Below are 26711 nucleotides of genomic sequence, written 5' to 3'. Positions count from 1 at the left end.
AAGAGTCCACACAGCAATTGAAGAATTCATTTGCAAAAACCGATAAAAACGATTTTTTTCCACATTTCATGTTTTAGAGTTTAAAAAACACTCGTTTAATCTTTGTATAAGTAGTTTTTGTTGTGATCATAGATTATGGATGTGATTATACGCAATACAAGGAGCTTTTCCCTCACCATTGTAACGTGCTGCTTTTGCAAGGCTCCGTGAAAACGTTCAGCTTTTATTTTCCTTTTTCGCCCTGAAGAAGATATCACAGGTTCATCAAGTTCGTCGAAATTATCCATCCTCGATCACTTTTAGTCAACTTTGTCGAAACTCCTCTCAGCTAGCACATCTTTTCAAAGTGAAAGTAGCCTTGTCACCTGACCTGAATGCAGCACTCTGATTCGCTAAAATGGACTCATCGGCTTCTGTTCAAAAACAACAAGGGCGCTTGTCGGCTTCTGCAGTAAAACGTGAACTCGCGATGCCTTGAAAGTGGACAATACAGGCTTTTTTGACAAAACATGTTTAGGATTCAAATTGCGCTAAATGTGGAGAATAATGCACGGCATTTTTTTTAAAAAGTGGCGTTTATCGGTTTTTGCAAATTAACTCTTAAATTTGAATGCATTGTTTTCCTGTTTTAAAGTGCATTGCCTTCACATTTTGTTTGAAAAAGTGTTTCACAGTGAACTAGTGCTATAGTAGTAATGTGGTACCCAAGCCTCAAAATTCCAGTGCCACAAGATAATAATTAAGATAACAATAATATACTTGGGTAGACTGCATAGGATTAATACCACATCAGAATATCTTCAACATTCAGCTCTTGCTAGTTATTGTACCCTAAAACAAAATGATAGTATTGTGACAACCCATAAACACGTGAATCTCATTATGTTCCTCATTCTAATGCGTAGCTGAGCCATCTGAGTCCAGGATTATTGAGTCAGGTCCCAGAGGAGGTCAGGGAACATGTGAAGATGCTGCTCAGCGTCACCTCAAACGTGCGTCCAGATGCAGATCAGATGACAAAGGTCAGATCTTACTGTCTTTACTGATTTTCTTCTACCTTTTTTTTTTAAAATCGTCTTTCGTTGAAGTATCTGTCCTCAAAGAGAATTACCATACATGATGTTAACATTATGGTTTAAGACTGTGAGAGTGAAATTCTGAATTTTCAGTGTATGTGTGTGCACAGATTCCCTTTTTTGACGATGTTGGAGCGATGACCCTTCAGTACTTCGACTCGCTTTTCCAACAGGACAACTTACAGAAGTCTCAGTTCTATAAAGGTCTCCCCAAAGTTCTGCCCAAGCTGCCCAAGGCAAGAACAAATATATGCACAAACAAATTCAGCTCGAGAATGGAAAAGGAACTTTATTTTTTTCTTATTTCCAGTGCATTTAACAAGTGAAACTAGCAAGATTATGATTAGATTGTGAAAAGTAGGCTTTCATCATATATATTTGAGTATTTGTATAAAGTATCTGGTAACACTTTAACCCCTGTGCAACCTTATGGACATTTTTGTTCATTTTTTGTGTTTTTTTTTTAAATTTTGCCTGTGCTAATGCTAACTGCATAAATTTTGGCTCAGGTGTGTATTTTTATTGTAATTTTAATATTCCAACCTAATTTCCTTTAATAACTATATTTTACACTAGGTACAAAAAAATGAACCACTCAGCACCTTTTGGACAAAAATGTCCCCATTGAAACCCATTAAAACTACTATTTTTAATCGCAGTGCTGTTTAACTGTAAAATGATGCAATTTTTGTTAATAGGCTTTCATTCTGTTGGCAAGGCTTCAAAATTTGAATTTTTACAGTTCTTTACCAGATGGTGCCATTTTTTTCAGATTTGGTCTATAAAGCAAATACTTGCTTTATTCCTGTTTTCTGCTCCTGCATATTGTAGAGCCAGTTGGATACATAATGTAGCTTTAATTGTGTGGGTGTGTTGATATAGATGTCAGAGTGTGGTTTGTATGCGTGTCATACAAAAAATTGTGTGTGTTCTTGTAAAAACTGAGAGAGAGAAACTGCAAATCACAAATCCAAGCACTGTGTGCACCAGCGGAGTTTTGCTGGCATCTAATGGGGGAAATTTGGTACTGCGTCCAAACAAAACTTTACTGAAAGCTCATTTTTTGAGATATCAACCTCAAATTTGGAACACAACTTTAGATTTATGGCTTTGATTTTCTAGCAGGTTAAGAGTTCAACATTTTTCATATATAAAATATTCATAAAATAAAATATAAAATATTGTTCATAAATCATTTTTCACTTTTTAAACTTTTTTTACAACAATAATCTGCCATGGGTCTTCTTTAAAATGAGACCAAACTTAAGTGCTCCCAAGCTTCCAATTTTTATGACCGCTTTTTGACATGGACATTTTTGTCCACTGTGGACCTAAGTGTAACTTTTTTTTATTGATGCACAAGGGTTAATATAGGGACCAATTCTCAATATTAACTAGTTGCTTATTAGCTTGCATATTATTAACATATTGGCTGTTTATTAGTACTTGTAAAGCACATATTCTGCATGACCTTATTCTACATCCCTAATCCTACACAATACCTAAACTTAACAACTACCTTACTAACTATTAATAAGCAGCAAATTAGGAGTTTATTAATGCAAAAGTCATAGTTTATGGTTTGTTAAATAGCGAGAATTGGACCTTAAAATAAAATGTCTCAATATTTGAGATGTATGCCAGAAATAAATTTAAATGTCACAGGAGTCCAAAGTTCTGTGATGTTTTTGTTCATGTATTTTATGGCATTAAGTTAATTGCCTGTTGTTTTCTCTCCTCAGAGAGTGATAGTATACAGAATCCTCCCGGCGCTCACGTCGGAGTTTGTGAATCCTGACATGGTTCCGTTCGTTCTTCCAAATGTGCTGCTCATCGCCGAGGAGTGCACAAAGGAGGAATACGTCCGCCTCGTTCTCCCAGACCTCACCCCAGTTTTCAAACAGCAGGAGCCAGTACAGGTACACACACATACTACTAATGCATACCCCATCCTACTCAAAGCATTATGTACCAGTAAAATTAACCCATGTTATTAATCCAACCTTATGAGACCCATTCCGCCTCCACTCCACATACTAGCTCACATATTAGAGTACTAAGCTGACACTTAACCTTTCTGGCCCTGTCCGCACTTGGTGTGGACTTGCAATGGCTGCCACATGCATGTGTAATCCATAAGGTTCAAATTTGTAATAATTTTTTCTCTTTCATGCTATCAGGCTAGCAACATGGTGAGTGAGGTTTGAAGTTTTGTCTTTGTGGTAGTTTATTTCATTGTAATATTTATAATTAGTATCAAACGTAGTATTCAAACAATTAATCACCATTAATCGCATTCAAAATAAAAGTTTTTGTTTACATAATAAATGTGTGTGTACTGCTTAGATTTATTGTGTATATATAAATACACACACATACAGTATATATTTTGAAAATATTTACATGTGTATATGTTAATTTGTGTGATATTTACATGTGTGAGTTAATTTGCAAAAACAGATAACTCCCTTTTTAAAGGTGCTGTATGTAAGTTTTTGACTCTACTAAAGCATAAAAATACCATAATATGTTTGCAGATGTTTAAGAAACATGCTATGTTAACACTTGTTTATCTAAAAACAATGCTACAGTCAGTTATTCTCCTTTGAAAATGTGCGTTCCGTATCGAATGTCTATCTCTGTTTTGGTCTGTGTTACCCACCCCCTGCCAGTTTACCCAATTGTATTTCGGCACCCCGGGTTGCCAACTGGCAGAAAACACAGCAAATTTCATTTCAGTCCTGGAAGCTACCATATGAAAGGGGTCAGTTCCTGTTGGTGTCAATCTGGCAACCTGCGTGTGCATCAAGTCTGGGGAGGAGGGGCCGGGTGAAAAAAAAAAAAAAAGAAACCCCTCCAATATTTTTAATGTGGACTAGTTCAACCACTAGGGCTGTATCCGAAATCGCCCCCTATACCCTCATTCACTATTCCCTACATTAGTCCACTCATACAGTTCACTTGAAGGAGTGAATGAAAACGAGTGAGTGAATTCGGACACTGAGTGCACCGGAAGGACTCATAGTTTGCTTGCCGTTTAATAATCATTTGAAACGGGCAGCTCCAGTAGTAAGACTGAAGGATATATCTTGAACTCTGTCACGGAAATTGTATAAACCCTAATAATCAGCTAATTTTGTACCTTTGTTGTATTACTACGCCGTGGACGAGCGCTTCTAAAATGAATGAATGGATGAGTCCATCTGGTGAGACGTGGGAATTCACTCGGCGCGCGACTCTCGCAGTGCATTCTGGGGATTCTCTAGCCGTTGAGTGTACATCGGTTGTACACTCGTTTTTGCGGTGCATTGTGGGATTGAACGAGTGTACTCGAAAACATCCACTATGGTTTCGAACACCACTTAAAATGGCTGTCCCCTCAAATAGTGCACTATTTGAGGGTATAGGGGGCGATTTCGGATACAGCCTAGGTGTCAATCTTACATACAGCACATAACACAATAAAAACATGGCAACATAAAAAACATGATTTTTGAAAAAAATAAAAAAAACGCAGTTACCTGTTTTTGCAAATAAACTCTTCATTTAAATTAATATAATTGATATTATATATAAATATATTTAATATAAAAACAAAATATTTTACAAAAAAAGTGTGTGTATGTATATAAATATACACAAATACATAATATTTGTGTGTGTGTGCTGTGTATTTTATTTTGGACTTATGATAATGTAAATTTTGCTGTCAAACAGTTAATTGCGATTAATGGTTTGACAGCACTATTTATATTATCATAAGTTTATATTTTTATTTAAAGTATATTAGTTGCACTTGTTTGTTTCCACAGTTTGCACTGATCTTTTAGTGTGGCTTTCATGATTCTGTTGTTGTTGTTTTTTGTTTTGTTTAACATCGTTTTATTTATTTTTTTCAAAGTTTATTTATAAAGCACTTTTAAAAACAAAAAGCGTTTACCAAAGTGCTGTACAAGCATACTGCGTTTAAAACATAATCATAAAAACCTGCTCTCATACGGTGTTAAAAGCCAAAGAGTATAGATGAGTTTTGAGATTAGATTTAAAAACCGAAAGTATTTGGGCCTGCCTAACATGAAGAGTTGTTTTATTTTTTGTTTAGAGTTTTTATTTTATCCTTGTGCTTAGCATAGTTTTTCTTTGTTTGTTTTTTTGCTTTCTTTGTTTTTCTAAAGATACATATTCATTTGTTGGCTCTTAGAAATCTTATTTCCTTGATTCTCGTTCATAAATCCAGATCCTGCTGATATTTCTACAAAAGATGGACCTACTTTTGACCAAAACGCCTCCTGAAGACATCAAGAACAGCGTTCTGCCCATGGTGTACAGAGCGGTGGAAGCCCCCTCTATTCAAATACAGGTGACCACACACTTGTTTGGATGAAAAAAATTAATTTGCTTATCAAGTTGTTTTATTAATGTTTAAATTGATCATCTTCAGTAACTGTTTATTGTTCGATTGATGTATTTTAAGGCACCCCGGTAGCTGAATCATTTATTTCAGTCATTTAGGTATTTTACAGCATAACAACTTTTTGTTCTTTTCCTAAACAGGAACTTTGTCTAAATATCATTCCCACGTTTGCCAATCTAATTGAGTACCCATCCATGAAGAATGCACTTATTCCTCGTATCAAATCTGCTTGTTTAAAGACATCCTCGCTAGCGGTTTGTGTCCTTATTTTTATGATTCCAGTAACATAAGTGAATATCAGTGATCAGTTTGGAAGAGTAGTTATGAGTTTTGTTTTTCTAAAGATTAATTTCTCCTTTTTCAGGTGAGGGTGAACTCTTTGGTGTGCCTAGGCAAGATTCTGGAATACTTGGATAAATGGTTCGTCATTGATGAAATTCTACCATTCCTGCAACAAATTCCATCCAAGGAACCAGCTGTGCTCATGGGCATTCTGGGTAATTAATTTGGCTCAAAAAAACATAAAATCATCATTATATAGAAGCCCTTACTGCATCTTTGTTTAATTATTCCTTATTTGAAATAGAATTTCCAACATTACCTTAATCTACGTTTCATTTAAAGATGATATATATCATGTCACTTTTTAGGCATTTACAAGTGCACTTTCACCCATAAGAAACTGGGTATCCCAAAAGAGCACCTGGCTGGAAAGAGTTTACCTCATCTGGTCTCACTTAGTATTGATAACAACCTTAACCTTAATCAGGTGAGAACACACATTCTCTCTACACACAAACTGTTCTTGTTCATCCACAGAATATGAACTTGATTCAGTGTCACTTCAGATCAGGTGTATAGATTCTGTTCACACATTTTTAAACCGTTTTCTGTCTCTGTGTTTCAGTTTAACTCTTTCATGGCTGTGATCAAGGAAATGTTGAATCGCATGGAGGCGGAGCATAAGACCAAATTAGAGCAGTTGCACATTATGCAGGAGCAGCAAAGGTGCCATTTCAGTTTCTCTGTTCATTGTGTTTTAGGGTTGGGCCGATAGACGATGCTATTGTCCATTGCCGATGAGTGATAGACATCACGATGTTGAGCCGGCATCGCGATTTCCCACCCCCTGCAATCCACCGTATCCTAATACCGTGTTCAGAAAGAAAATGACGCGTACTACGGAACCCCTAAAGGGAATAAATACGAGATGGGAGGAACATATATATATATTTCTCTCGCAGTTTTATCATCGGGTAATAATATTGTATATAAAATTGCGGGCCTCTATTATGCCTGGCATTGAAACTGCTTTTGAATGTACGATCGCTTTTTAGTTTCACTTTCAAAATTCGCGATCGCACATAATTTCACATTCAGTCTTCAAGTTAATGCAGAATCAACATAAAGACAGTTTTTAATATTTTATTTTACTTTTTAATATTTTATTACTATTTGTATTATATTTTTTTTAATGCCGTTATTCTTTGACAGAAGGCGAGTATCATTGATATTACTGATGTCCCTAGGAATCATTTGTTTTTCCTAATATTTAACCATAGACTATAGCCATTCAACATTACAGTATAATTGAGAGCTATCAATTTTAACATTTGCTTTAGACTTTAAAAATAACATCTAGTTTGTTAACTTTAAAACAATCATCACTTAACTCATTATAATAAATATCATATTGTGCCCTTCAGCAATACAGAAATTGATTAAAGTTATCAAACACTAAATTCTAAATTAAAAATAGACGAATCCTTAAAGCTACAAAAGTTATTGATTTCCTCTGTTTTTTGTTCTTTGATTAATAGACATCACAGCAGCTGGGTTATTTGGCTGCTATTACTTTAAGAGCTGCCGCTGCTGAATGTGACGTGGATCTGACATGCATGTTTGTAGTTTCATTCATGCTTTTATTTTAAATGATACAAGCTACAGTATTTAGTAACAGCTGACAGGAAAATTAGTTTTTACTGACATATGGCCTGACAACATCTCATCTGACCGCAGTTCACTAATGTTCTACTGAAGCTCCTCGCCTCCTGTTTTCCGCACTCATTTGACTAGCGCCTAGCTGAGGCAGAGTGGAGTGTGTGTCTGTAAAGTCTCCTGTTTGATGTTAATAAACGCAAGAAAAAGAGACTGAAGCAGCAGTTGTGAACCTTAGCTCCACCCCAGCGTTAACTGCGTTAAATATTGGAAAAATGAATCTCCTGCGTTAACGCTAATTTTTACAGCACTAAATTATAGTCATTTTAACATGGCAAGATCACAACATTGTCCATACAAACAGTTGTTGACGTATGATTAATAAGTATTGTGTCTTTTTCAGGAGTTTAAACATAAACCAGATGAACCAATCAGAGGAGACTAAGAACACACCCAGCCCAGCCACACAAGTCAGAGATGTGAGTAAATACACCTGTTGAATATCCCACAACCAGTCCACAGTTTTGAAATGTTGCCACACCACGAAATTAACTGTAATTGTGTGTTTTTCTTTGCTTTCTAATAGATCGATGAGATCTTTGGTGGCAGTTCAGGAAATGCAGGTGTGAATGGTAAAGAGAACGGTTCCTCATCAACCGTTTCACAACCCTCACGAGTGAGTACATCTTAATCATTTAGAATATTTTGGGATTGCATTGCTTAGCCACATGTTTTTCTTATGAAGCTCAGATGGTTGTTGATGTGGTTGATTTACTAACTGTTGTTTGGGGTAATATTCAGGTGTCTCTCACCCTGGAAGAAAAGCAGCGTTTGGCTAAAGAACAGGAACAGGCTGCCAAACTAAGAAGCCAGCAGCCACTGGCTCCACAGAGTGTCAAAGCAGCCACAACAACACCTCAGGTAACACATACACTGTGCAGAGGTATCATGGGAAACCTATTGTCACTTTCACACATGCAGTTTTGCAGTTAAATTACTAGATTAAATTTTTCGGTGTAAGGTAAAATATCTCATATTTGCACTAGCATTCACTTTGTATTATTTGTCATTGTATCTGTACCGTAAGTGTTGAAGCTGCATGTCACCTCAGAATGTTCCGTCATCTAAAAATAATCATAATAATAATTCTATGAGTTTTATTTTTTTATTAAAATAATTTCACACGTCAGTGTTGCTACTAATTTAATGATTTAAGGATGGCTACATCACTTGTAACAATTAAGAAAAAAGGAATAGAATAATTTCCTTGAAACAGTTGATAAAAGCTGTAAAAAGCTGTTTTTTAAGGCTGGATACACGCACAATTGTTAGCTCGTTCATCATTTAAAAATTTAAAGCTGGCTAAAAGACGGCAGATATCTTATGTTAGAAGTCCTAGCTTGGTGCTTGAACCATTAATGTTAAAATGTTCACTCATTGCATGATTACATGAATACAAAGAGTCCTGTGGACTTGTAATAACATTTTCCCATTTAGAGGTCCCATGTATCACAAAGACTTAATGTGTTACAGCAACCAGTGATAACAGAATCTTTATGGGAAATGGGGTGTCTCATTTTGCTGGTTGAAGAACTATCTTTTTATATTGCTTGACTTTTATAGTTAAACAGCTTGGTTTAATAAATGCTGTAGAAGTATTGTTCAATCTTAGTTCATGTTAACTAATGTTAAGTTATCAACCTTATTGTAAAGTGTTACCAAGTTATTATAAAGTGTTACCGTAAACGTTTATAAATGTACATTGAATTAGAAAAATGAAACCTTTGCTATATGTACAATGATAATAACTATGAAAGTGTGTTATAACTGTAAGTGAACAGTAGGGTTGGGTATCATTCGAATTTTATCAATTCTAATTAGGATTCTGCTTATCGATTGCGATTCTTATCGATTCCAATGTGGTTAAAAAAAATGAAGTCAAACATTTATTCCGTCTCTCTTTGCGAAACATGTAATTGCTGCTGAAAACCATGAACAAAAATCAGCCAGCTACATAAAAAAAAGAGCCGTTTGTGTGCAAAATAGAGCTGCACGATTCCGGATAAATTGAGACTTTTTTTCTTTTTTTTAATGGAGGTTGTAGTTCTCACAATTCTGACGAAAAAGAAATGGAATGGAATTTATGAACGATTCACTGACTCCCTCAAGATTGACTTGTTTCATTATTGGATGAATCCGTGTTTTTGAATGAATCTCTTGAATGAATGATTCAAAGACACGTACATTTTTAACAGCCCCTTTTCACCACCTAAAAAAACAATGCACTCACAGGAATTGATAGGCGGAATTCAATTTTAAATTTTACAACAAGTATTCGATTCCTGATCTTAAGTATCCGATTCTGGAATTGGAATTGATTTTCGATTCCCAACCCTAGTGAAAAGGGTGCATTTTGATTTTGGGACTCATGTACTATAATCTAAAGGACTTATTTTTTTTATATTTCTTTGTATTGCTCAAGGCAAAGGATCTGACCAGGAGTCTTGTGAACAACATGACATCTCTTAACCTCTCTTTGAACTCTGGGACCAGGATGACGATGCCCATCCAGGGCGGCACCATATCCTCTACCTTCCCAGCTGGACCCAGCATGGGTGGAATGGGCACCATGGGCGTCAGCAATGGTTTCAACTCGCCCATGGGATTCCAGACGGGAGGTATGGGAATGGGCATGAGACCCGCTGCTCCAGGCCTCTACGGAGGCATGGCCACTACTACCAGCACTCCAAATTTCAATGCCCTCACCCAGAACCAAAACCAACCCAGCAAGCCAGCAGACATGTCCGCCCTAGACTCCCTCTTCACATCTAGCAAACCCAAAGTCAGCATGAACCAAATGACCCCTAAACCGGCCCCAGGAGCCATTGCACCTTCCCCGTGGCTCGGTCAGTTTGGTACAGGCCAACCGTCCCAGACTGCACCCATGCAGGCGACTCCAATGGGGATGACGGGAGTTCAGGGTGGTTTTGGGATGCAAGCGAACCCGTTCTTCAACCCTCAGAACTTCTCGCAACCTGTGGCCTCTTCAACAATGAACGCTGGGGTGGTGAAGCAAAGCGCTTCAATCAACAACGATCTTAAGGACCTCTTCGGATAAAACATTTGCCTTTTGTTTGCGTTCCCCCTTGTATGGGAATCAAAACGAAACAACATCAGCAGCGACGATGACAGTCAAAATTTGGTTGGATGGTTGAACATGGAAGACATTTTTGAATGACAGTGTTTAAAAGTTATTCTGGTTTTTGACACTTTTTTTTTTTTTTAGCCCTTATCAATGGTGCACTTATCTTCTCGAGTGAATCAAAAGCAAACGGCACCAAACAAACATTGTTTCTATAGAAAGCTTGGGCTCTTCCACCATAAGCTGCTTCTATTGGTGGATTCCTTGCATTCGTTGTATCGTTGGATTTGACACGTGCCCCAGAAGATACAAGAAGAGTAATAAACTCAAGCACTTTTGGTTTCATTTCCTTTTTGTTCACCTCTCGCCTGAATGAGCCGACTTCCTCTACCAGAGCAAACATCATTGATGGCCTCAGGATTTGCTGTTTTGCTGATGGTGTCTCGATCATGCGATAAGTAAAGGAAGAGTTGGTGCAGTCCATAGTTTGGGCCGGAATGAGTGTTTTTATAATTGTGTGTATATAATGTATCATACGGATACATGATCCACTGAGGTAAAATATCTTAAAGGAAGGACACTGTCTTCATACTGTAGATGCACTAAATGTAATGGAGCTAAAAAAAAATATATTAAAAATGTAGGTTTTGAGATTACGTTGGGATATTGTCAGTACTTTAAAACCGAATCCATGAGCTTCATTCATGAAACACCTAGCAGATGTTTTGGGGAATTTCTTGTTTGTTAAACACTCTCTCGGAAAAAGGGTCATATTTTAAAAGACAAACTCAAATGTGCTTAATTATCAATAAATATGCATTGCTGTAATATAATAGTAAAGATTTAGCTCTATACTTAAATACTTTTTTTGCATCAGGATACTGAAAATGATAAATTTTTTCACACGTTACAAAAATGAGGTTTTACATTTTTGTAGTGTGTTAAAACATTTATCAAGAGTTTTTGTTTTGGAAATGAGAATTGCTGGAAAATTAGATTAATTGTCAATGTAGAAAGTTTAAAATAGGGCGTCTTTATGCAAAATATACAATTAGGTTTGGGGATAAAATGCGTTTCCTATAGTTATTTGGATAAATTGCAGCTATAAATGGTCAATTGTAGCATATTGTGTACAGCCAAGTTGTAACAGAAGTATGTGTTTCATGAATGAAGCCTGATTTGTTTCCCTTTCGGTTCTCTGCTGTTACTTTCTACCCTGTGTTTGTTAAATCTGTGTTATATTGTGATGCTGTGTTTCTTGGGAAATTACGGATCATTACATTAGGTCCACTTTTTTTGTTTGTGTGTTGTCATCATATGGGCAGTTTCCTGTTGTGACCAATTGAATTCCTTATCATGTGATTCCATATCATGACCAAACAGACCGCTGCAACACAGCAAATCACCAAAATGTGTATTATTTTGAAGAAAAAACATGAAGTGTACAGTAAATAGAGGTGACTTCCACTTAGGTTTTTTTTAATACTGTTGCAAGTGAATGACTTTCCTGAGGAGAATCTTTATTACCCAGACAGGTTTTATTCAAAGGGAATGCTTATGAATGAGAGGCCTTATGTTGAGAGTTGTGCAATAACAGGTCTGTGGTGGAGATTGTGAAAATAACTTTCTGTACGAGTCTTTCTACATGCAGTTTTCAGATAGTCTCGATTAATGTAGATCAAACATCTGGATTGTTTTAATTAAAAAAAATGTGAACTGGATGGTTGGAAAGATGGTGATTTTGGAATCAAATAAATTGCTTATTTAAAGGGTAATGCCTTTTCACTTCAGTCATTTATTTGTATTGAGCGGTAACTGAATTTATACAATTCATCAGAATTTGACATTGCAAATATTCATTAGTGCATATAATGAAATCTGTCTAGAAAAGTGCATGAAATGTTAAATATGACCCCCCCCCCCCTCCACCCCCCCAATGAAAGTTCAAATTATAAATCTTTTTTGTTTGTTTTTTTACATTTATTATCATAACCAAGACAACTTGTGCAGACATGAATGCTGAAAGCGGTCCTAAAACGTATTGCACAGGAAAAGCAATAATAGTTAATGCATTGAAAAGAAAACAAATATAAAGAATAAAAATATATATTTTCACCATGAGGACAAATTAATAAAGCAATATAGGCACATGGGTTAGCATGGACAAAGTGAACATAATTTTGATATTTGGTATCACATTTTCTGAGAATGGCCAGCAGACATGGTGTGAACTGGCATCCTGAGATCATTCATACAAACTAAAGCTACAAGTAGGTGAGGTCTTATTGCTAAAGGCGGCGTACAGATCTCGTGGTGTTAGTGGACAGGTTGGTCTGGGTCATGTCTGCAACAAAACACAAGTGACTTAAACGTTTGTACTAAATAACGTGTATTTCTGTTAGTCTGTGCATTCACATACCTGAGAAGTCTAGCTCATAGCTGAATCTGCCCGCTCTGAAACTCATTGTCCCAGTGGAGTCCTGCTGGTACTGCGCTTCAATATCTTGACTTGACACACTGCAACATCCCCGAGAACCACCCTACACAAAGACAAAGTCCAAGTTTCTGAAGGTGTGACTGACGTAGTGTTGTTGCACAAGAATACAGCATGAAAGCCACATTAGACATTTTTGTAAACCGCTGTATATTTTTCTGAATAAATCACCTGGATACAGATATAGAATTAATTAGCTAGCAAGATACCCATAAGACCACTTAACAACTTCTGCAACCATCATTTAAAATATAATGTATATAAACATTTTTGTCAGGGTTTATTTACTTTAATATAGTCCTTCCATTGGCCATCCATGTCTTTGAACTGCCAGTGAGCTTGTGACGTTGTACTGTGATAAGAGAACAGCATTTATTTGAATGCACACATAACATCAATAATACATTATTTTATTTTATTTTACCGAAGCAATCCATTTTATGACAATATTTGGAGACTTTCTTAACTACGAAATGCATGGAAGCTTATTTCCACCATGGAATACAAATATAAATGCAATTGCATGGAATGCAAATTTTAATCTCACATTCAGGCCTTTTTTTTTTTTTTGTTATATCTCACAGTTCTGAATTGTTTCTATGAAATCTGAGTTTACATCTTAATTCTGTTTTCCCCAAACATTTTTAAACACCTGACCTCATTGCATACAAATGCAGAATTCTAAGAAAAAGTAAGAATTGTGAGATATAAACTTGCAATTCTAAGAAAAAAAGTCAAAATTGTAAAATAATAGGTGTTACTAATATATATAGGTGTGTGTGTGTGTGTATATACACACATTAATACCTGTTTGTTGGCTGGATTCCACTGGCAGTTCTCCTGACAGCTCTTTTTGTACCATATTTATTGTTCACTTGATACATTCCTGTAAACATGAAGTTGTGACATAAAGACTATAAATGTGACCCTGGAGCACAAAACCAGTCTTAAGTCGCTGGGGTATATTTGTAGCAATTGCCAAAAATACATTGTATGGGTCAAAATAGTTGATTTTTCTTTTATGCCAAAAATCATTAGGATATTAAGTAAAGATCATGTTCCATGAAGATATTTTGTGAATGTCCTACTGTAAATATATCAAAACTTAGTAATATGCATTGCTAAGAACTTCATTTGGACAACTCTAAAGGCGATTTTCTCAATATTTAGATTTTTTTGCCCCCTTAGAATCACTTCTACATCTGAATATTTTGATTATGTCTTATTGTATCTTACCGCTAAAGTAAAGACTGTAAGAGAATCGTCTGACTGTGAATGAAACTTGGCACTGTGGGTTAAGCTGATACAACCTCTCGATTTCTGCACTATCCAGCGAGCATCCCTGTAGACACACAAAAGAAGTCCAATGAACTGTTTGGTTAAACGTCAAGTTCACGTTAACTTTCAGTTGATAGAATAAGAAGAATTGGATGTTTTAAAGGGATAGTTCACCCAAAAATGAAAATTCTGTCATTAATTACCCTCATGTCGTTCCAAACCTGTAAGACCTTCGTTTATCTTCGGAACACAAATTAAGATATTTTTGACGCATTCCGAGAGCTCTCTGACCTTCCCATAGACAGCAAGGATATAACCATGATCAACGCACAAAAACGTAGCATAGAGATCCTTAAAATAGTCCATGTGACATCAGTGGTTCAACCGTAATTTGATGAAGCTATGAGAATACTTTTTGTGCGCAAAGAAAACAGAAATAACGACTTTATTCAACAATTCGTCTCCTCCGCATCACCCTATAGCACCATTTTGGAGAGTATCACATACATAAACAATGTATGCTGTTCTGTGTCAGCAGCACCATATGCAGATACGCTGTTTACGTTGTTTACGCTTTGTTACGCTGAACCTTGATCATGTTAGGATCCTTGCTGTATATGGGAGGGTCAGAGAGCTCTCGGAATGCATCAAAAAAATATCTTAATTTGTGTTCCTCACTGGTCTCACGGGTTTGGAACGACATGAGGGTGAGTAATTAATGACACAATTTTCATTTTTGGGAGAACTATCCCTTTAACAAGTTGTGGGAAAGTCGTGAGGGAAGTCTTGGCCTAATGGTTAGACTGAGTCGGACTCGTAAACCAAAGGTTGCGGGTTCGAGTCTTGGGCCGGTAGGGATTGTAGGTGGGGGGAGTGAATGTCCAGCGCTCTCTCCACCCTCAATACCACGACTGAGGTGCCCTTGAGCAAGGCACCGAACCCCAAACTGCTCCCCGGGCGCCGCAGCATTAATGACTGCCCACTGCTCCGGGTGTGTGTTCACGGTGTGTGTGTGTGTTCACTGCTGTGTGTGTGCTGGGTTACTTCACTTTCACTTAACATGTTGTTAGGTTGAGTATAGACACTAGAACTCACTGGTTTCTGGTACTCGGTCCAAATCCCCTCATCACCCATAAACTCCCAGATGTAATGAGAGGAAGAATTTGAAGGGTTTGCAGAGGGAGATGCCAGAGTTGGTAAACTACACGTGATAAAAAGAAAGCAAAGGCTTTGGTGTTTGTTGACAAAAACAGTTTTAAAGATATAGGCAATTCTTCATGAAAAATTAGATGAAGGAACTTCTATAAATTGTTGATTAAAACATAAAAATAATTAATACAGTTGATTAAACACGTACATAATTATTGTTAATTTGGTTAACTTCTTAAAGAGTGTAAACTGTGTTACAACATGACTTCGCAAAACCATTCTAACATAAATTATTGCTTTCAATGCAATGATTTACATGAGAATGAATTTACAAACAATTTACACTGTAATTCATTCTGCTGTTTTGTGAATAAAGCCAAACCAGAGGCAATAAGGCACAGCTTGAAGTACTAAAGCAATACCTGATTTGATTACTGCTGTTGTCCGTTACCACTTCATTGAATCTTGGCCGCCGTCTTACTTTCCTCAACATGTATGTGGACAGATTGGTTTGAGTCATAGCTACAACATTCCAAAAAACACATAAAAACTATTTCTTACGCAGGAAGTTGGTGGTTCTTAATTTCAAGAGAAATACACTAAAAGCCATGAAGGTCAGTCTAATTTGTCTACTTACCAGTGAAGTCCACCTTGTAAGTTATGCTTCCTACAGTAAACTGGACGGAGCCTGTTGGGTTTCTGTTGTACTGCTGCTCTATAAAATCACTTCTAATCGAAGATGACCTCCCACCTGATCCCTACCCAAAAAAGAGAATAAAGGGTTGTAAATAGACTATATTTGCTTTATGCTGGTTTAGTTGGCAGAGGTTTCTAGAACCACTTACATGAGATCCATATTCGCACCAGTGATGGTTATCTTTGTAGTACCAGCCTATTACTTCTTTCTGGTTAGGAGACAGCAGCGTATTACGCCGTACACCGAAGTTAACAAGGGGTCCGTCGACTGTCATTTCATCAAAGTCAATATAGACAGGCCTGTGCAGTGAATGGAAAAGGCTATTTAATATTTAATAATATATTCTTAATTTATCTGGTTGTGTATGATGATGATAATAATGCTTAATACTTATTAAAATACTCATAAGATTATGTAATGAATTTGTTGAAGACCAGCTTACCCCATGTTAAGGTTGATGGTGATCCCATTTGCCCCTGGCTGACAGTAATGGGCTTCAATGACAAAGTCATTAAGGATAGAAACCCACTGTTGTCCTTTAAAAAGCTGCCACTGGAAGTGATTACCTGAGGCTTTAAATGAATGGATGAATGACTGACTGAATGGATGAATGCAATGAAAATGAGCAATTAGTCAATCGCTTGGTATGGAAACTACTTTGGGAATGTGAAACCTTTGGGTAAACTGAAACCAACAAAAAACGTACCTGTTGCCATGTTGTTAGATAATGCTGTTACTTCTCCCTGAAGTGTTCTTCTTGGTTTTTTAACGGCGGCTGGCAGCCAACATAAATAGGTGCATTACCGCCACTCCCTGAAGTGAGATTTTAATATGACATTGAAACTTTTATTGTTCTGTTATATAAATATTACTCATAATCTCAGTAAAGCAGCATTGGGGAAAGCTATTTTTAAAAGTAATGCATTACAAGATTGCTTTACTCCATAAAAAAGTAACTAATTGCATTACTTCGTTACATTTTATGGAAAGTAATGCATTACATTACTTTTGCATTACTTTTTGTTACCTGGGCTGGGCTTGCTTATTTATTTTTTTAATAACAAGAAACCCAAAAGTTATATTTTTGTCAAATGTACCCAGCAAACAATGGCGGTCCACCAGCGTTTTTTGGGCGGCACAAATTCAGCGGGTTAACAAGGTCGGACCACCGTCGGTACACCAGGGTCTGTCCTGTGTTCTAATGAGCTCTTACATGACATCTTTGTTTTATAATATATTTTAAATTTATTTTGAACATTACATTTTTACAGTACTAGAGTTCAAATGAATCTGAAGCACTGAATAAAAATAGTGAGAGTTATAATGAACTATTATTGTTCTGTATAAAAATACTGGAAGCATGTTTTTAAATTAAATAAATAGTTTGAATGATCATAAAAACAACAGTACAAAATCTTATAAAAATAACAATAAAATAAAAATAAAAGTGCTACTTTGCCCCACTGTCACGTGCGGTTTCCAGTTTACACCTATGTATGAATGGGTCATAGAGCTACAAAACGATTAAAATTCAAAATTTTATAAATTTAAATTTTTTAGTTGTTTATGTTTATTTAAATGCTGCGTGACTGTGACGTGTTTTGATGGACGTCAGAGCTGCAGCGGAGGGAGTTACCATGGAAACGGGCACAACTCTCCAACTGACAGCTGCAACACTCCGTCTCTCGCTGCTGTTTTCACCGTTTTCAGGTGAGTTTAGTCCATAAAATCACACAAATATTACACACAACTGTTCCTGGCACTTTTCTTACTAGTAATTGACACGCTTCTGTTGAATTTTAAGGTCATAAAGACAGTTTAGTGTCTTCGAAAAAGTCCGTTAGCATCTGTTTTCAGACAAGGTATGCTAACTCTGTATATTGAGCTCAGATTTAGCAACGTTTTGACTTTATCACATGTTTATGTGTAGATGGGAAGTTTTAATAGCTTTGTAAAGGTTTTTTCAATCGGTTACTGGAATTAGACGAATTTATTTAGCCTAAAATATGGGCTGTAACTTTCCTGTTAGTCGGTGACGTCACTTAAAGGAGCGTGAATTAACTGAATTTAATTAAAATGTGATTTGATATTTTATGGCAAACTATTATTGATAATTGTTCTGTGGTTTCAGGAGTAACACTTCTGCAACAGATTAGATGCTCCAAGATAACTCTATTTCTGAAGGAAGCTGCTGACAGATGTGGGAAACAGGTAATATTAAGCTTAGAAAGCTCATTAAATATTTTCATTTTTCATTACATATTTGCATGTATCACGCTGCATTTGTTACACTTCTTTATTAAAGTTATTTTAAGGTTTTGACATCCAAACATGAGTGAGTGATGTTAAAATGTATTTTATTTCTGTGATCAGAGCTGGATTCTCGGCCTCATTACCAGTCCAATAGCCACACACACAAAATAATAATTATATAAATTATTTAAATGTATATTTGTATGATGTGATATATTAGAAAATCTGTGAAAAATATATGTTGTCACCATCACCATATGACCTCTCTGCCTGTCAGCACGTCTCAATTTCAGCTGAGGGGCAGAGAGAAATCGTCTTTGTAGAATTTAGTCAAATGCTGATTCAAGATATAAATATATTCAAGATGTGACATAAAATTTAGCCAATCAGCGTCCTCAAATCTTAACTGAAATGGGTGATTTTTCTGTCGCCCCAAGCTGCTAAAATCAAGGCTGGTCTGTAGTAATTTTCAATTATGTGACAATGGCGGACTCAGGTGTTAGTAATTCCGGACACGAACTTAACTCTGTACAATCTCTACTCCAATGTCCGTTTGAGAGGAGAACTTTGGCAGAAAAACTGAAGGTAAAGGAGCTGGGTCCAGATCTGCCTGACCTCTTAATCAGACAGCAGACAAGCGAAAAAGGGAAGAAGTACATGCGAAGCTACTCTTCCCGTTGGTACACCAAAAAGGCCTGGCTATGTGGATGTGTCTCTGCATCTCTGCTAATGCCTTATTTTGTTTCCCGTGCTTGCTGTTTAAAGCAACTGGGGCAGATCCAGCATGGACAGTTGCGGGAGTGAGAGATATGAAGAAAACACGAGAACTCCAGCACACATGGATAGTTCCGTCAAACTAGCCATTTTGGGAAGAGTGAGCAAACATCGCTACTCAGTTAGACGACGGCCACAGGATTGCGATAAGAAAACACAATGAGGAGGTGGATAAAAACAGATATATTTTTATCCAAGATAATTGATTGTGTTAAGTTTAGTGGGGCTTTTGAGTTGGCCTTGCGTGGGCTCGATGAGACTGACTCGTCAGACAACCCTGGCATTTTTAGGGGTTTAGTGGATTTTGTTGCCTCGCTAGACAATATGCTAGAGGAGCACCGTATGTCAGTGGCTCAGTTTGATGCTTTGCTAGTGATACTAGAGCCACATATTAAAAAGAAGACCACCAATTTCTGTGAACTCAGTGTGCAAGGATCTATATACTAGGCATGGGACGATAATCGGTTTCAAGGTATACCGTGGTTTGGAAAAGTCACGGTTTCAAAAACACTCAAATATTTGATTATACCATTTCTGCGGTATGCACAGTTTTTTTACACGTTGTCAAAGACAGAAAGTGCAGGACTATGGAGCGATTTTTGTGCCAATATTTATCAAACAAATCCAGTGTTTTGCAAATAAACACAATCTGCTTTGCAAAGAAAAACTCGACTTTCAAACAAACGCAAAGTGATTTTCAAATACAAAACTCTTTGAGAGAAAGTGCAGAGGTATGGACAAATATATGTATTGTGTTACAACTGTGAGACTCATTTGCCTTTTTATGAGGAAACTTGGCTTGATTTTCTCACACGTGTGCGGGCTGATTTTCTCACATGAGTGCGGGCAGATTTTCTCACATGTGCAATTGAGCAACTTTCTTTTCCAAAACAGCAGATGGCGCTGTTAGTCAATTTATGCTAGTCTCCCAAGACCTGAAACACCTCTTTACCTTTTCAGACCAATATGAGTGGGGAACAGGTGAGTTTCTGTCTTACTAGATCTATAATTAACCATTTAGATGTTTTCACAAAGCGACCCTACTACAATGTCAGTGAAATTCACAACAAGTGCTGTAAAGTTGTTAACATGATTGATTAGTTCAAAAATCAGAGGTGACCTGGCTAAACATTTAACTAGGTAAAAACTGATCCATTCTCCGTACCTCTTATCCTCTGTTGGATCGCGGGATATAGAATATACAGATATATACATACACTCACCTAAAGGATTATTAGGAACACCATACTAATACTGTGTTTGACCCCCTTTCGCCTTCAGAACTGCCTTAATTCTACGTGGCATTGATTCAACAAGGTGCTGAAAGCATTCTTTAGAAATGTTGGCCCATATTGATAGGATAGCATCTTGCAGTTGATGGAGATTTGTGGGATGCACATCCAGGGCACGAAGCTCCCGTTCCACCACATCCCAAAGATGCTCTATTGGGTTGAGATCTGGTGACTGTGGGGGCCATTTTAGTACAGTGAACTCATTGTCATGTTCAAGAAACCAATTTGAAATGATTCAAGCTTTGTGACATGGTGCATTATCCTGCTGGAAGTAGCATCAGAGGATGGGTACATGGTGGTCATAAAGGGATGGACATGGTCAGAAACAATGCTCAGGTAGGCCGTGGCATTTAAACGATGCCCAATTGGCACTAAGGGGCCTAAAATGTGCCAAGAAAACATCCCCCACACCATTACACCACCACCACCAGCCTGCACAGTGGTAACAAGGCATGATGGATCCATGTTCTCATTCTGTTTACGCCAAATTCTGACTCTACCATCTGAATGTCTCAACAGAAATCGAGACTCATCAGACCAGGCAACATTTTTCCAGTCTTCAACCGTCCAATTTTGGTGAGGTCGTGCAAATTGTAGCCTCTTTTTCCTATTTGTAGTGGAGATGAGTGGTACCCGGTGGGGTCTTCTGCTGTTGTAGCCCATCCGCCTCAAGGTTGTGCGTGTTGTGGCTTCACAAATGCTTTGATGCATACCTCGGTTGTAACGAGTGGTTATTTCAGTCAATGTTGCTCTTCTATCAGCTTGAATCAGTCGGCCCATTCTCCTCTGACCTCTAGCATCAACAAGGCATTTTCGCCCACAGGACTGCCGCATACTGGATGTTTTTCCCTTTTCACACCATTCTTTGTAAACCCTAGAAATGGTTGTGCGTGAAAATCCCAGTAACTGAGCAGATTGTGAAATACTCAGACCGGCCCGTCTGGCACCAACAACCATGCCACGCTCAAAATTGCTTAAATCACCTTTCTTTCCCATTCTGACATTCAGTTTGGAGTTCAGGAGATTGTCTTGACCAGGACCACACCCCTAAATGCATTGAAGCAACTGCCATGTGATTGGTTGATTAGATAATTGCATTAATGAGAAATTGAACAGGTGTTCCTAATAATCCTTTAGGTGAGTGTATATATTGATACAATTGTTCAACATTCAAAGCAATGCAGGGGTATAACAATATATCGTGACACAATATATTGTAATACTAAAATGCAAATGTATAGTGGATAGCGACAATATTGTGTACCAAAAATGATGAAATTTTGAATTTTATTTTTACGTTAGGTCAAGTAAGATTTATTGTCTTTCTGCTATATATGTTGAAACATAGCCTACAGTGGAGAGAAATGCTGTAGGCTACCTCTGCAGTAAAAGTTTAAACAAGTATAAAACTACACATAGACAACCTACTGAAAGGAGTAGGCTAAACTAATTATACAAATAGGCTACTATAATCAAACTAGTTTAAGTTCAGGTAAGCTTTATTGTGATTCAGCTATATAAATGTACCAAAATATAATCTAAACATTAATGTCCCTTATGAAAATTAGCCATGGTTTTACTAAATAAATACCATGGTATTTGTAGTAAAGCTGCCTATATTGAAATGGTAACCTGCAAAAAAAACATGGTTACCACACTTTTACAATAGTAAAAACTATTTTAATTTTCATAAGGGATATCATAGTTTATCATATTTATGTTTATATTTAGTAATATACATGCCTTGTACAACATTTCAAACTAAAAGTGGCCTGTAAGGAGATATTTCATTTTTCAACCAATATACCAGCAGATTTTATTCTGACAATAGCCTGTTTGGAAAAATTCTACTAAAATGATGTAGCTTTTTATGGTCGAGCAACATTTTAACTCGTGAAGTTAAGAATAAAAGGCTACCGTCAGGAATTATATTAGTGGCTCTTTAAAATGCAAACGTTCGTAATCTGAGTCACTGCTAGAAGAGTCCTCGCTGTCCAGAGTGTGTCTTCACCCGTGTAGCACGCTGTTTATTAAACCACTGGTTATTAAAATGCTGAATTTAGTATTATATCAGCGTGATCCTATCACTTGATCCTTCTCCCCAATTGACATGACAAGAGTGACACCAGAAAATAAATATTCATCATTTTGCTTAGCTAAAAAATACGTAATTATTTTAGACAAATGATTGCACAGTTACATCATTTAAAAAAAAAAGTTTTAGATATTGCACTAAATAATGTGATTTGTTTTCATTTTTTAATTAATAATTAATGACCTCTTGGGTATCAGATATTACTATATCTGATACTAAATTAAATTGTCTAAGCTTTCATTTTTGGTATCTCACAATATTGTTGCTATCTATTATACACTTGCATCGTTTTGAATATTGAACAATTGTATCAATATATATCAATATATATGTATATATATATGTATATTCTATATCCCGCGATCCAACAGAGGATAAGAGGTACGGAGAATGGATCAGTTTTTACCTAGTTAAATGTTTAGCCAGGTCACCTCTGATTTTTGAACTAATCAATCATGTTAACAACTTTACAGCACTTGTTGTGAATTTCACTGACACTGTAGTAGGGTCGCTTTGTGAAAACATCTAAATGGTTAATTATAGATCTAGTAAGACAGAAACTCACCTGTTCCCCACTCATATTGGTCTGAAAAGGTAAAGAGGTGTTTCAGGTCTCGGGAGACTAGCGTAAATTGACCAACAGCGCCATCTGCTGTTTTTGGAAAAGAAAGTTGCTCAATTAATTGCACATGTGAGAAAATCAGCCCGCACTCCTGTGAGAAAATCAAGCCAAGTTTCCTCATAAAAAGGCAAATGAGTCTCACAGTTGTAACACAATACATATATTTGTCCATACCTCTGCACTTTCTCTCAAAGAGTTTTGTATTTGAAAATCACTTTGCGTTTGTTTGAAAGTCGAGTTTTTCTTTGCAAAGCAGATTGTGTTTATTTGCAAAACACTGGATTTGTTTGATAAATATTGGCACAAAAAGTGTGCAGCGAAGAGCGTAACGAGTCACACGGCCCCGTACCTCACCGATCCAAATTTAATCGGGAAAGGTGAACATTCCTGCATTATAACTTGGACTGAAAGATGAATGTGTAGAAAGTGAACATATCTCCAAAAACCTTGGTGAGCTACAGGTTTAATGACTGCTTTTTTAATAATTTTTTATAATAATTTTTTTTTTTTAATTTTACAGAAATTGTTTTGATTATGGTTTTGATTATTGAGCTGCAGGTTTAGGCTCACTTCCAGAGTAATAATAAAAAGTGACTGAATTTTTATTTTTTTTTCATTTAAAGGATTTCTTTTTCTTAATTTATAATAATTCATGTTTTGATTATTGTTGAGCTGCAGGTTTAGGCTCACTTAAGTGACTGCACTTAATTTAATTAAGAATAATTATTTAGCTTGACATGTTTATTGTTCCAAAATGTTCTATATGTTTCTTAACAATAATTGTTTTCTACCCATACATTTAAAAATATTCTATTATATTTTAGACCCATTTTTGCCCATGCCTACTATATACTGCTGCTAGATGAAGTGGATGAACTTGACAATCGCCTTTCTGGATTTTGGCTTTCGCTTGTACGGTGGCTCTGAACTGTCAAAACACCTCTCAAAATGCCTGCTACGGATGCAAAAATGCAGAAAATCGGACGAAAGTTTCGGAGGCATTGTTCAAACGTGATTGGCACAACGTGAGGTCGTATTTATTTTTTAACATGCAAAAATTTCAGATGAAAATTTCGGACTCAGTGTGCAGTGACCTTTACTCTTAAACTCTCGAATAGCCTTCTGATTATGTTTGGAGCTCAGACACACTCTCTCTGTTTAAATCTAGATTAAAAATACATCTTTTTAGTCAAGCATTCACATAACACATCTCATAACCTTGTACTCTAGTAATAAATGCATGATCGTCTTTTGCCTGAAATAATATGAACAGCATCTATGCTAATCCTTTTCCTTTTGTTTTCCTGTCTATCTCTCAGGTTGCCCATCCCAATGGTACTACATCTTGGATCCAGCCTCACTTGTGGTGACTTCAGATGATGCCAACACTCATGAAGACTCCAGATGATGGCAACTAAAGATGAACATACCAACCTGACAAATATTATGTATTGTAATCATTGCCTTAAAGCATACGTTGACTGATTTTCAACCCACTTTATATTGTTACTATGATGGTAATATATGTGAACGAACAATGTTTAATCTTTCTCTAAACCAAATAATGTTTTGCATTATCTGGATATTGTTTATTTACATATTACAGACTTTGTGACAGTATGAAGTGGATTTAAATTCACCAAACTTACCCTTTAATGTTTGTCTGTTTAACTGAACATGACTTTGAACACATAACTTGTATTATCTTAGAGTTATTGACATATGGACGTTAATTTGTTGCCAGAAGATGCTCCCCTTTCAGTCACAGTCACCACAGCCATTGTTTATTATTATTGTAACCTTGAAATATGCATTTTCTAAAGCAGCTTTGATTGTGAAAAGCCTTGTACCCTTACAACAGCTAACCATGTTTTTACTATGGTAAAACTAGTAACCATAACTGTAGTAACTAGGTTTTTTTTTTTTCTCAAAGGTTTTGATATCACGGTTCTACTATAGTAATATTTTAGTAAGGCTGGAGTAAAACTGTGGTAACCATAGTGTTTGAAGCCATGGTAAAGTTTAGGTTCACTACTATGCTGTAATAAGACCATGAATTTACTATAACAATCATAGTTAACCCATGGTTAATTTTGTGGTTGACTTTTGTATACGGACATATGTGAACTGAAAGTCACATTGGATAAAACCATCTGATAAATATACTGTAAATGCATTTGTATGTTTAATCTGTTCACTGAAAATAAATTTGCAAATTGCGATTTTACATTGTTTTTGATCCATTATTGTGTGCAAGGACATTTTGGTTAGCGTAATTGAACTGATTATGAACCGTGGACCGCCAGCATACAGCAATTATAAACCAGCAGAAAAGCGGCGGCTGCCACTGGAATAATGAGGAGCAAAACGCCGGGCCGCCAGTGGCCCGCTGGTCTTATGTTAGCTGGGGTAAAGGCCCTTTCACAATAAAAGTGAAATTAATAAGCCTCAGGCTGAAGAAAGTGCCTGCCTTTGCACCTCACCAGTGAATAAATGGGAAAACAATTTGAAAATTTAAAAGTAATTTGTTACTTTATAGGTTACTTGAAAAAGTAATCTGATTACGTAATTGTAATGCGTCTCCAGAGCACTGGAGCAGAGAAAAATGGCATACTGGATCAAACTGAATCGATCTACAATCACACGATTCAAAAAGGTAAATTACTGTAGAATAATTGTGTCACAGATAACAGCTGACTTCATATTTAAGGTCATAATTCATCTAAACAAAGAGACGACATACCTTTGCGTGACATGTCAGGCGAACTTTACCTTATGAAACGTTTCCTGTTTCCAGTTTGACTAAAGTACATTTTTGTAAGATTTTAAACGTTATATCAGATAACGTGTTAAAGTATAAGTTCCAACTCAAGCTAAATTAGCCTAATACAATTTAAAATATGCTGGAATATCCTCTCGGAAATGTAAGTGTAAACAGGGTTGACTTATTTACCTGAACATGAGAAGCTTTGAGCTCATAAGTGCTTCATGAAATGCAATGATATTTCGACATAACGTTACCAGTTTCAATTAGCAGTTATTTACCACATAAAGACGGCTGACATTTTAGCCACTGACAAAACCATTTTAGCTGTTATTGGACGATTTCAGACCTGTAATGTCGTGAAATTATTCTTGTAAAACACATTAATGATTAGTCTACTTACCAAATATCGTTCCTAGACACTGGAATACATTGATAGCGCGTTAAAAACCTAAAAAACGTATTTGTCAGATACACGTTTTGCTGGGACAGAAGTTAAAGTGCTTCACAAATGAGCCGCTGAACCAGTTTCGGTTTCTTTTCATACTCTTGCTGACTCTTCATATTTGTTATTTCCAAAACAAGCTTCACTACGAATGATCAATGTGAACAAACCGGATGCCTATGCGTTGTAGTAGGCAATAAAAAAAAAAAAAAAAAATCAGAGCCTAAAGTGTTAAATTCCCGTTTTGCTCTTATGTGAATATATTATTGGGTGTGTCT

General features: G+C 36.5%; 2 protein-coding genes across 3 annotated transcripts in view; one reads left to right on the top strand and one right to left on the bottom strand.

Annotated features, from left to right (window-relative positions):
- The window catches only part of LOC306861103 (SCY1-like protein 2), an 18384-nt gene extending 6041 nt beyond the window's left edge, over positions 1 to 12343 (top strand). The window contains exons 7-18 of the mRNA XM_079403193.1: positions 906 to 1022; positions 1187 to 1312; positions 2819 to 2995; positions 5314 to 5436; positions 5631 to 5744; positions 5855 to 5987; positions 6141 to 6259; positions 6398 to 6498; positions 7832 to 7907; positions 8015 to 8104; positions 8230 to 8349; positions 9911 to 12343. Of these exons, the coding sequence (XP_079259319.1) occupies positions 906 to 1022; positions 1187 to 1312; positions 2819 to 2995; positions 5314 to 5436; positions 5631 to 5744; positions 5855 to 5987; positions 6141 to 6259; positions 6398 to 6498; positions 7832 to 7907; positions 8015 to 8104; positions 8230 to 8349; positions 9911 to 10546 (1932 nt within the window). The 3' untranslated portion in view covers positions 10547 to 12343. The remainder of the gene's footprint in view (positions 1 to 905; positions 1023 to 1186; positions 1313 to 2818; positions 2996 to 5313; positions 5437 to 5630; positions 5745 to 5854; positions 5988 to 6140; positions 6260 to 6397; positions 6499 to 7831; positions 7908 to 8014; positions 8105 to 8229; positions 8350 to 9910) is intronic.
- Positions 12096 to 26711, bottom strand: LOC306861104 (uncharacterized protein). 2 transcript variants are annotated; one of them, XM_079403195.1, is made up of 12 exons: positions 26392 to 26710; positions 16895 to 17001; positions 16631 to 16786; positions 16337 to 16487; positions 16129 to 16249; positions 15914 to 16013; positions 15438 to 15543; positions 14301 to 14406; positions 13872 to 13950; positions 13353 to 13416; positions 12990 to 13110; positions 12096 to 12914 (listed from the first exon to the last, which is right to left on the bottom strand). In XM_079403195.1, the coding sequence occupies exons 3-12, from the start codon at positions 16633 to 16635 to the stop codon at positions 12859 to 12861; spliced, it is 909 nt and encodes a 302-aa protein (XP_079259321.1). In that variant the 5' UTR covers positions 16636 to 16786; positions 16895 to 17001; positions 26392 to 26710; the 3' UTR covers positions 12096 to 12858. The 2 variants fall into 2 exon arrangements, with proteins under 2 accessions (XP_079259321.1, XP_079259320.1); XM_079403194.1 differs by having other exon boundaries at positions 12309 to 12914; positions 16631 to 16760; positions 26392 to 26711.

The sequence above is a fragment of the Barbus barbus genome (assembly GCF_936440315.1).
Source record: "Barbus barbus genome assembly, chromosome: 42".
NCBI classification, from domain to species: Eukaryota; Metazoa; Chordata; class Actinopteri; order Cypriniformes; family Cyprinidae; genus Barbus; species Barbus barbus.
Note: the sequence above shows the minus strand (reverse complement) of the source record. Positions and strands in the feature narration are given on the sequence as shown.